General features: G+C 30.7%; 1 protein-coding gene across 4 annotated transcripts; it reads left to right on the top strand.

Moving 5' to 3' along the window:
• The first annotated feature begins 3,160 nt into the window (after window positions 1-3,160).
• LOC25488904 (serine carboxypeptidase-like 18) lies at window positions 3,161-11,111 on the top strand. 4 transcript variants are annotated; one of them, XM_039832328.1, is made up of 14 exons: window positions 3,163-3,458; window positions 3,566-3,708; window positions 7,391-7,536; window positions 8,247-8,443; window positions 8,529-8,631; window positions 8,742-8,779; window positions 8,870-8,971; window positions 9,121-9,207; window positions 9,318-9,431; window positions 9,525-9,596; window positions 9,700-9,818; window positions 10,069-10,182; window positions 10,649-10,706; window positions 10,818-11,111. In XM_039832328.1, exons 1-14 carry the CDS (start codon window positions 3,450-3,452, stop codon window positions 10,899-10,901), a joined length of 1,386 nt encoding a protein of 461 aa, XP_039688262.1. In that variant the 5' UTR covers window positions 3,163-3,449; the 3' UTR covers window positions 10,902-11,111. The 4 variants fall into 4 exon arrangements, with proteins under 4 accessions (XP_039688264.1, XP_039688263.1, XP_039688262.1 ...); XM_013604062.3 differs by having other exon boundaries at window positions 3,164-3,346; XM_039832330.1 differs by lacking the exon at window positions 7,391-7,536 and having other exon boundaries at window positions 3,161-3,458.
• The last annotated feature ends 666 nt before the right edge of the window (window positions 11,112-11,777 follow it).

Below are 11,777 nucleotides of genomic sequence, written 5' to 3'. Positions count from 1 at the left end.
GGTACAGAATTGGTCTTAGGTGTAAACACGAAAGTTGTAGGTATGGATGTTTATAGAAATTGAGTTATGGTCAAATTACTGAACGTAGGTCACAATGAATTTTTATGAATTTCAGCACAACTTTGTCCGAATTTGAAATGAAAAGTTCTGGTATTGATTGGTACAAAATTGGTTTTAGGTGTAAACACGAAAGTTCTAGGTATGGATGTTTATAGAAATTGAGTTATGGTCAAATTACTGAACGTAGGTCACAATGAATTTTTATGAATTTCAGCACAACTTTGTCCGAATTTGAAATGAAAAGTTCTGGTATTGATTGGTACAAAATTGGTTTTAGGTGTAAACACGAAAGTTGTAGGTATGGATGTTAGCTTTCTAACCAAGTGCAATAGGTTGTCGAAACCAACCTTCAACATGTTGAAACCATTGCATGTGGGTGTTGAAAATGGGAAAAAAATGATGTGGAGGTGAGAGTAGATGAATGAATTCAACATGTTGAATTCTGACGTCGGAGCCCACGTGGCTGGTTTCGATTGGCTGCTTCAATTTTTATCATCTAAATATTTTGGACTCAATTATTTCATTGCAAATAATTTTTATTTTTTCACCAAAATTCGTGATTTCTTTTTCTCTATAAATAAAGACTTGGATCTTTTGATTTGGACATAGAAAAAAAAAACCAAGTTTTTCATTCTCTTAATCTTATTATTAGCTTTCTATTAGTTTTTCTTTTGAAGTTTTAGTCTTTATTTAGTGAAATGGATCCCACTAGCAATCAATTCAACACCCAAAATTCTTCTGATTACTCATTTAGCTACCAAAATCCCCAAATTCTTATTCATTTTAATTTAATTATAATCGATAATTGTAATTTTATGTAATTATAAAAACAAAAATATAAAATTAAATAAGAATAAGAAATAAAAGGTGGTGGGGTAGAGTGTTGAATGAAAAAACTATTGGAGAGGTAAAAATTGAATGAATGTTGAATTAAGAGAGAGAAAATGATGTGGAGTGTTGGGAATTGAAAAAGTGGGTGTAGAGGGTTGTTGAATATGTTTAACCATTGTAAATGCTCTAATGCCGTTGGTCTGACGTCAAAACGATTTATAGAACTTGAGTTATGGTCAAATTACTGCACGTAGGTCACAATGAATTTTTATGAATTTCAGCACAACTTTGTCCGAATTTGAAATGAAAAGTACTGGTATTGATTGGTACAAAATTGGTTTTAGGTGTAAACACGAAAGTTGTAGGTATGGATGTTAGCTTTCTAACCAAGTGCAATAGGTTGTCGAAACCAACCTTCAACATGTTGAAACCATTGCATGTGGGTGTTGAAAATGGGAAAAAAATGATGTGGAGGTGAGAGTAGATGAATGAATTCAACATGTTGAATTCTGACGTCGGAGCCCACGTGGCTGGTTTCGATTGGCTGCTTCAATTTTTATCATCTAAATATTTTGGACTCAATTATTTCATTGCAAATAATTTTTATTTTTTCACCAAAATTCGTGATTTCTTTTTCTCTATAAATAAAGACTTGGATCTTTTGATTTGGACATAGAAAAAAAAAACCAAGTTTTTCATTCTCTTAATCTTATTATTAGCTTTCTATTAGTTTTTCTTTTGAAGTTTTAGTCTTTATTTAGTGAAATGGATCCCACTAGCAATCAATTCAACACCCAAAATTCTTCTGATTACTCATTTAGCTACCAAAATCCCCAAATTCTTATTCATTTTAATTTAATTATAATCGATAATTGTAATTTTATGTAATTATAAAAACAAAAATATAAAATTAAATAAGAATAAGAAATAAAAGGTGGTGGGGTAGAGTGTTGAATGAAAAAACTATTGGAGAGGTAAAAATTGAATGAATGTTGAATTAAGAGAGAGAAAATGATGTGGAGTGTTGGGAATTGAAAAAGTGGGTGTAGAGGGTTGTTGAATATGTTTAACCATTGTAAATGCTCTAATGCCATTGGTCTGACGTCAAAACGATTTATAGAACTTGAGTTATGGTCAAATTACTGCACGTAGGTCACAATGAATTTTTATGAATTTCAGCACAACTTTGTCCGAATTTGAAATGAAAAGTACTGGTATTGATTGGTACAAAATTGGTTTTAGGTGTAAACACGAAAGTTCTAGGTATGGATGTTAGCTTTCTAACCAAGTGCAATAGGTTGTCGAAACCAACCTTCAACATGTTGAAACCATTGCATGTGGGTGTTGAAAATGGAAAAAAAATTATGTGGAGGTGAGAGTAGATGAATGAATTCAACATGTTGAATTCTGACGTGGGAGCCCATGTGGCTGGTTTCGATTGGCTGCTTCAATTTTTATCATCTAAATATTTTGGACTCAATTATTTCATTGCAAATAATTTTTATTTTTTCACCAAAATTCGTGATTTCTTTTTCTCTATAAATAAAGACTTGGATCTTTTGATTTGGACATAGAAAAAAAAAACCAAGTTTTTCATTCTCTTAATCTTATTATTAACTTTCTATTAGTTTTTCTTTTGAAGTTTTAGTCTTTATTTAGTGAAATGGATCCCACTAGCAATCAATTCAACACCCCGTTTAAAGTAAACTCATATGTAGAATTCATATTTTTAAATAAAAATTTTCAGAAAAATGTATAATATTATAAGGATCTCTCCCAAAAAAAAAATTAGAATTTTTTACCAAAACATGAATTAAATATGAATTTTTATATTTTTGGCTGTAAAATATTCATATTTAATTCATGTTTTGTTAAAAAATTTAATTTTTTTGGAGTAATTTTTACAATATTTCATAAATTTCTGCACAATTTCAGTAAAAAATTCAATAATTTACTTTAAAATAGGGACCAAAAGTAGTGATTGAGAATTTTATAAGGACTAAAAGTTGAAGGAAAACTTTATAGTGACTAAAACGAAAAATTTGTATATTTATAAGGAACAAAAACATATTTAACCCTTAAAATAATATATGTCACAATTGAAAAATATCATCTTGTTAACGACATGGCCTGACATATATCTCTAAACCACTCATTCGAGTAAAATCACCAAACTATTTCGTTATTTTTGTGTGGTAATGTTTTGGCATCTTAAAAAATTATTAATATAGACAAATAATATAACAGGGACAGGTTTGTAAAAAATTAAAAAGGAACCAATAATGCAATGCAATTTGTCTTCTGACTTTAACCAGTACCTTTGTCCAAAATTTAAATGCACAGGAATATGCTTCCTTATATTGGCATTTTCATTTTTCCTCTTATTTAAGCTCAGTTGAACTTCCACTAACCTTAACCTTGACCATTTCTCACAATAATTCAGAACTATTATCTGGTGAGTTTATTCACTTTACGTATATTTTCTTCGATTTTCATTTTGGTGTTAATCATCCGGTTCTCAGCAGAAAGGGCTCGGTTATCGGGATTTCTGTCTGAAGATGAATAAAGTTTAAATAAGAATTGTTCTACCCTAGAATCGAATTCAAATTCTCCTATTTGGTGGAGTTCATTAACTGCTTGAACCTAATTGCTTGTTTTTTTCTTCTTCTTTCAGTTGTGTAGTGTGATGATGGGTTGGAGATGTAGCTGTATTGTGTTAGTTACTTTAATGCTTCTGCCATTAATGGTTTATTCGGGTTCTATTGTCAAGAACCTTCCTGGTTTTGATGGGGAACTTCCATTCAAGCTTGAAACCGGGTGAGTTCTTTCTTCTTTTATTGAAATTGAAATCTTGCATCATTTTTCTCATTGATTAATATAATAATCATATTTTATTATATCACCATTCAAAATGAAAAATATTACGTATTATATTCATGGTTCAATTCAATCATTGCTGTTTTGTTGTTGTTGGTTGAAGATATAATCATTGTTATATTAGAGAGCCACTCACATTTGGATATGTATTTGGTGCGGTTAAATGCAATATAATTTTAATATCAAGGAAATGTTTTTTTTTTTTTTTTTATCTAGTAGTTTAGTGGTTAGAGCTCACTCAATTAAATGTGGAGAAGTGTGGATGTCCGGAGTTCGAACCCCGGCTCCTGCATAAATTATGCAATGTTTCTGCCAACTGAGCTAAACTCACGGGAACGGAAATGTTAAATAGTGTCTTTGGGACATTGGTTAAGAGAACATAAACAGAAATAATTTATGGAAAAATGGTAAAAAGTGTTGAATTCAACTTTGTAAAAGTTAAAAAATTGTAATTTTCAATGCAAAACTACTACTTTTAGTTTCCTTAACCATTACCTCCAGAGCACTGGTTAGCAAGACCATTAATATTAATCACCGGATGATTTGATAAAGTTAAAATATTTGCATCCAATGACTACAATAACAAACTGTGTGAAACTGTACTGTTTATTTACGGCAGCAAATCTTGGTCCCCCACATTTATGGTTTTTTTTTTTTTTTTTAAGAAATTTATGGTGTGTTTTGTTGTGAGAAGAATTTAAAAAGAGAGAAATAAATGACAAATAGTATAGTAAGTGAACATGATAAGATAAATAGGAGAGAGAAGTATTAATTATTTTTTAAAGTACTTAAATACCATTTCATTATCAAACACATCAAAATCACATTTGTATTTTATTTCGAATAATTAAGGCATCAACTTTAATTTATTTGATTTGGTAATCTAAAATGTAATAAAATAAAATTCTTTTTTTTGACAAAATTAAATTAAATTCTTAAAACTGCTTTAGGTAATTTACTTTGGAAAGAAAAATTTAATCTACAAATGTTGAAAGTGTTTTATATATATATAGTATAGATAAATAATTTTAATGGGAATTAGTCACTTTAATCCTTGAATGGGTAATGACTGGTCACTTTAGTCTCTGAATGCAGAGAAATTGCAAAACAGTTTCTGAATGTAGACTCTGTCGGTCAATTTCAGGGATTTAAGTGACTAACAAAGTATACATTCAAGGACTAAATTAACTAACTGAGTCTGCATTCAGGGATTAAATTGACTAACAGAGTCTACATTCAAGGACTATTTTACAGACGATTCATTTCCTATTCAAGGACTGACTAATCTCCCTAATTTTAATTTTAACGAAGAGTTTAAGTAACTTACAATGGGAGGATATATGAAAAGAAAAAGGAACCTTATTATTGTACGTAACCTAAACATACTAGTAGAAAACATCAATTTTATTTTGGTTAATAAGGATAAGGGTACTTAGGGGAAGGTGAAAAAAAGTGAGCATCTCGCGTGGAGTCTCCACGTATCAGCAAATTAAGGGAAAATAGGTGGGTCCCATCATAATCACATTTCTCTTTCTTATTTCTTAGCTTACCAAACATGAGAAATTAGATCTATCTCTTCCAACTTCTCTCGTTTTCACTCAAACCAAACATAGTGTTAGTGCTCAACAAACTTTGAATAAGATTACTTTTGATGGATGAAAGCTACGTAAAAAAAAGGGTTTGTCTAACATGTACAGTATTTTACATGTTAAAGTAATAAAAATGATAACTTTTTATTGAAAAAAGTTAATTATTTATTAAAAAGTTATACATTTAATATAAAAGATTCAAGTTTTAAGATAAATTTACCATTTTATTTTCCTTAACATGTGTAATTTTACACGCGATAGAAAAACCCTTAAAAAAAATTTGTATGTCAACCAAATGAATTGCAATTTTTCAATATATTTAAGTTGTGTGGTCACATGCACACAGATCGACATTATGTTAAATGTGGGCACTTTGACCCCACTCCTTCAAATATTTTGTAACTACTAACTAGCCATTTTAATGTGTTGCCCCCACTTCAAATCGAGTCAAGATCATTTCCATTTGTAATTGTCTTCATTTTCTCCGTATGGAGAGATAAAGACATAAAAAATCTCGAAAAAAAATATAAAGTAATTAATTATGGTAGAATTCATTTAAATAAAATATCCACTATCTCTTTTTTGTGTCTATTTCTCTTCAAATTGTATCCTCCATTTATTTTGATAAATAAAGAGGATATTAACTCCTTCAAATTTTGCCTTACCCATATAGACCATTAATTGAAACTTTGTTTTTTTCTTTTTAATATCAATTTGGGTTTTCTCTAACATGTGATTAATTGCAGTTTTTCAATATGTTTAAGTTGTGTGGTTCACATGCACAAATCCACGTTATCTTAAATGAGGGCACTTGACCCCACTCTTTCAAATATTTTATAACCACTAACTAGCCATTTTAATGTGTTGCCCCCACTTTAAATCTTGCCTTGCTCACATAGACCATTAATTGAAACTTTTTTTTTTTTTTGGTAGATAGACGAAATGGCAAAGCCATTATAAACTCACACACATAGGTGGAGGTACCGGGGTTCGAACCCCGGTCATGACATCCGACCTAACAATTTTGGCATTTTGCCAGTTGAACTAGGACTTCTGGATATTGAAACTTTATTATAACTATTTGGGTTTTTCTAACATATGCAAATTTGGGTGGTATTTATTATGCACAAAACACAAATTTGTGCACATGTACAAAGTAACTTTTTCAATGCACTATTTTTTTCTACACCATTAGATCAATGAGGAGTACCAATTTTATCATGATCCAACTGTACTATATTTTTTACATTCTTTATCATGTTGTCTTCAACCTCCATATATATGTACTCATATATATGTTTTTGTCTAAAATATAATTTATAATAATTTTTTTAAAAACAAATCTATATTTATATAATAAATTACATTGACTCCACAAGTTACGATTTCTGGATCCGTCCTTGATGGAAGGGGACGAGAGAGGAGGGAAAGAGATATATTTTAGTTAAACATATGTGTGGTTTAAAAAAGAGAAGGAAAGGGAAAGTGAGTGGTTTTAATTAAAAATATCTTTGGTTCAGAAGAGGAAGAGAGGGATTTAAAAATTAATTTACATTTTTGTCCTTAAAATTTAAGAATAATTTTAAGTTTTAACATGAAATTAAAGATAGTTCTATCAATGTAATAATGACATTAATTACACACCTTCTCTCCCTCTAAAAAAATATAATTTGGCCAAGTAATAAACGAGTCTATGAGGAATTTTGCTCCCTTTTCCTTCCCTTTTCCTTCAAAAAATTGAATCAAATATGTCAAATTAAAAATATTCCTTCCCCTCCTCTCTAAAAACCTCCGACCAAATGGACCTAACAAGGGCATGATTTCTGTATGTACAATAGTAGTATGTGAAATTGGATAAAGTTCTTTCAAAAATGTTCCACGGTTAAGGGGGTAGGGTGTTTTTGAAACTTATCACTATATTCTTTTGAGATAAATTAATTTTAATATATATCCTAAAACATAAATTATTAGTGAAGTAGCTAGAATGAGAAAACTTTTAACTAATTAGCCAATTATGGCTGTGTATTTTGTAGATACATAGGAGTGGGAGAAGGAGCAAAGGTGCAAATGTTTTACTATTTTGTGGAGTCTCAAAGAAATCCCTTTGTTGATCCAATTTTACTTTGGTTCGTTGGAGGTCCAGGATGCTCTGCTCTTTCAGCATTCTTTTTCGAAAATGGTAGAGAGATACAAGTTCCTTTTTATACTATGATAATTGATAAGTCATTAGGTGATAGAGCCTCATGGCTTAAGTACTACGTCGAGCACTTTTAACTACTCGATATAGAACTCCTAACATTACGTTTTTCACTCTATTGGCACTCGCCTGATGGTAGCCCTTTCCTTTTTTGCGGCTTCACTCACTAATACTTAATCTAGGCGATAAGTAGACCTTTTCTGTTGTCCGACTCAATGAAAACACCAATTGTTATGACTTAAGTCCATGAGTAGAGCCTAACCCAAAAGACTAGTCATTTAGGTGAAAGAGGCTCATGACTTAAGCACCACGTCGAACACTTTTATCTACTCGATATAGAACTCATAACAAGGTGTCACAATAGTGACTCTCGCATGAGAAATTTACTATACAAAATTCACATATACTCATGTTAGTTGGCTTCACTGAGAATCATCACCATGAGTAGAGTTGTTTCCATTTGACATATACCCTTACCTTGACTATAACAATTTTTGTTCAGACTTTACTTATTTTCCCGGCCAAACTCCAAATTACCAATGTCCCTTTTTCTTGGGAACCAAGTCTTAGAAAACTCACTCCACAAGAATATACTCTGGACTGGTTTAGATGAAAAATATTAGAAGAATATATAAGTGAAGTGCAAAAGTTAAAACCAAGAACATTGAACATGAATTGCATTGTTTATACAGGGCCTTTAACAATGGAAGACGATTACAGCGGAATCCTTCCAAAGCTTAAACTGAATCCATATGGTTGGACACATATGTTGAATATGATGTACATAGATATACCAGTAGGGACTGGATTTTCTTACTCAGAAACACAAGAAGGTTACTATAGCAGTGACACACTGTGGGTGGATCATACATATTCTTTTCTACAAAAGGTCGATCATTTTTCTGCTTCGATTGTTTATGATTTATCAATATAAAGGTATATGTGCGAAGCATAATATTCTACTTTCGATGCAGTGGATTCTTGATCATCCAAAGTTTAGCTCAAATCCATTTTACATAGGTGGTGGCTCGTATTCAGGATTTACCACCGGTCCTCTTGTTCAAAAAGTATACGATGGTAAACACTAACTAGACGAAAATGCAATATCGGATCTTCTAATTTAACCGAAACAAGATTTTAGTTCCGTAAGTTTATGATATAATCTTGAAAACTTCATTGAATTTCAGGAAACATAGCAAGACATAAGCCACACATAAACATCAAAGTAAGAAACAACACAAAACTTAATATTTTTTCAATCAATTTCGCTAAATATTTTCTAATCTATATATAACTAATTATCTCATTTCATCAGGGTTATGTGCTTGCAAGCCCTGCCGTTGACCTGTATCAGCATGTAAACGATCAAGTTTTATATGCATACCATATGAATCTTATACCAAAAGAACTCTACGAGGTTACTTTGCCGTTATGAATCGTATAATCATTTTCATTCAACAAATCTAAAATTACGATTTTCTGTCTTAATTTGAATCTATCTACGAAGGTTTCATATTTATGTGTTTATTAACTTTTCTCCTAACAAATTCAAATATAATGTTGCAGTCATTGGAGGAAAATTGTAAGGGTGATTATGTAAACATTGATCCAAATAACACAAAGTGTGTGTCAGATTATGAAGCTTATTCCGAGGTTAGTATGATACTGCTTGCATTCATAGTTATGCATTTGGTTTACTCATAGTTTTCATGTTGTAAATAATAATATGGAAAGTAATTAAACATGTAAACCTTTTTTCGCAGCTAGTTCGATATATAAACGAACAACAAATTTTAGAACCTCTCTGCATCACTACACCTGCTTTAAACCAGATAATTCGACAACCTGTTCAAGACGATCAAGAATTTTCGTGTAGAGTTAAGAAAATTTCCCTTTCTCTGTGTGTGTTTATGTGTATGTGTGTCTCCCAAATTGTGCTAACTTGATTAAATTTTTATACCGTCTCTTAGAGTTATTATCATCTTCTGGTCGACATATGGGCAAACGATGAAAATGTGCGCAAGGCTCTTCGTGTCAGAGAGGTAATTCCATATGTCATTTATAATTTAATGATTATTACTTATTGAAATCAATTGAAATTTTCTTGGAGCTAAGGATTTAATTTCAATAATCCAATCTAAATAGGGAACAAAAGGGGAGTTTTTGAGATGCAACAAGACTTTGGCATACACACAAACACTAACCGACGTTGTAGAATATTATCGCAATCTCACCAACGCCAACATCCTAGCTCTCATTTATGGGTAACTTCAATTTCAGCACACTACCACTTCAAATTGAAGTCGTGTTTGGTGTTCAACACATGTCAGTGTTGAACTTGACACCAACACGACACTAACACAAGTAGATATATGTTCATTTACTTCTACTTGTTAATGTCAGTGTTATGTCTGATATATGTGTTTGTGTCGTAACTACAAAGACACAAACACATTTTAATTTGGATAATTTTTTTCCTTATATCACACTCATTATTTGGGTGATAACTTGCAGTTCTGATCTTGACATGTCTATACCACAACTGGGGACACAAGTTTGGATCAAGTCATTCAACATGAGCACACATGATAAATGGCGTGCATGGTTTGTTGAAGGTCAAGTAGCCGGGTAATTTTGTTTTTAATTTTTGCAAGCAATTAGAATCCCAATTGTAGTTTGAGTATATGCACCAAAAAATATGTGGGAATCGAGACCAACATTAGTTTATATACAGCACACACAAACGCTCATCAACACAACGAAATGCTTTTGCAAAGGATAGAATCGTGAGGGCTCACACAAGATCTAAAGCGGACAATATCTCAGACACAATATTGTGGATTTGAGGTCAAAACATTGACGCACCAAGTAGGGGTCAACCCACGCCACAATCCAGAGCGAGACCCTTTAGCCCTTAGCCTTGACTATAGTATATTTATATTTGAATTGAATCTAACTCAATCTTACAAAACCAACTTGTAAGATTGAGCAAACTCGTCAATTGATTTCTCATAACATAGTTTTCTAAAACATATATTAATTTCAATAAAGAAACGTAAATATATATGAATTAATTTCTTTTCATTTCACCCAGATTCACAGAAATCTACAAGATGAAAGAAGACCACTACTTAACATATGTGGCCTTGAAGGCAAGTAGTCTTAAATTTGAGAAAGCTATTTTAAGTTATTTTTTTCAGTTCAATCAATAATTATTGTTTTTGGTGAAATTTATTAGCAATAAAACTATTGTCATTCTACAGGGTGCTGGACATGTGGCCCAAACATTTAAGCCTAAGGAAGTTTATAATATGATCAAGAGGTGGTTTTCATTTTCTCTTATTTAATTGTTCTTCGATTTGATGGAGAATTTTACTATATTATATATTCATTTAGTCTATGTTTTGTGGATTCTTTATTCGTTTACCTACCAATGATGGATTCCTTACACCCATTATTAGCAACAATGTCTTGTGGAAAATGCATTTTTTTTTTAATAATATTGTTGATTGAATCTAAAACACAAATAAATGTTTCATCGTCATGATTGATTGCAGGAGTTTGTAAAGTTAATAGATAGACTTATATTTGAGCATTTAAAATAACGAAATGCTAACTTGTATCCTTATGACACAAGATAAGAATCATAAAATAGAATTAAAAAATATATATTATATTGAAAAGAAAGTTTTTAAATTTTTAAGATTATGAATGTACAATTTTTAAGATTAAATTTCCACGTTTAGGTTCTTGTTTTGTACCCTTAGGATACAAGTTAATAAGACCCTTGAAAATATCTCCAGATAACTTCAGATTTTAAGAATAAAATTGGATGAAAAGGTTCTGATTGACATAATGAAATAAGTCTGAATTAATTAAGAAACTTCGAATTACTAATCAACTGAATCAACAAATGTCCACGTATTTAACATGGCAAATTTTATGGTACACCCAAAAATTTGAGTGTACCGGTACACCAAATCGATAATTAATGATTAAATGAGTTGTTGTTTTTAAGAAAATGAATTATTTTTTATCATTAACAATTATAATAATTAAATCTTATTTACCAAAAGTTTCGACGAAATAAAAATTACTTTTTTTTTTTAATTTTTATTACTTATAATAAAGAATATTGATAATTTTTTATGAAAAAATATTAAAAATTCAATATGATTCTTATAAACAATAAAATGATGTTTTTTATATATGAAATGATGTTT

Source organism: Medicago truncatula, chromosome 3 (genome assembly GCF_003473485.1).
Source record: "Medicago truncatula cultivar Jemalong A17 chromosome 3, MtrunA17r5.0-ANR, whole genome shotgun sequence".
NCBI classification, from domain to species: Eukaryota; Viridiplantae; Streptophyta; class Magnoliopsida; order Fabales; family Fabaceae; genus Medicago; species Medicago truncatula.
The sequence above is the reverse complement of the archived record's forward strand: the minus strand, read 5'-3'. Positions and strand labels throughout refer to the sequence as shown.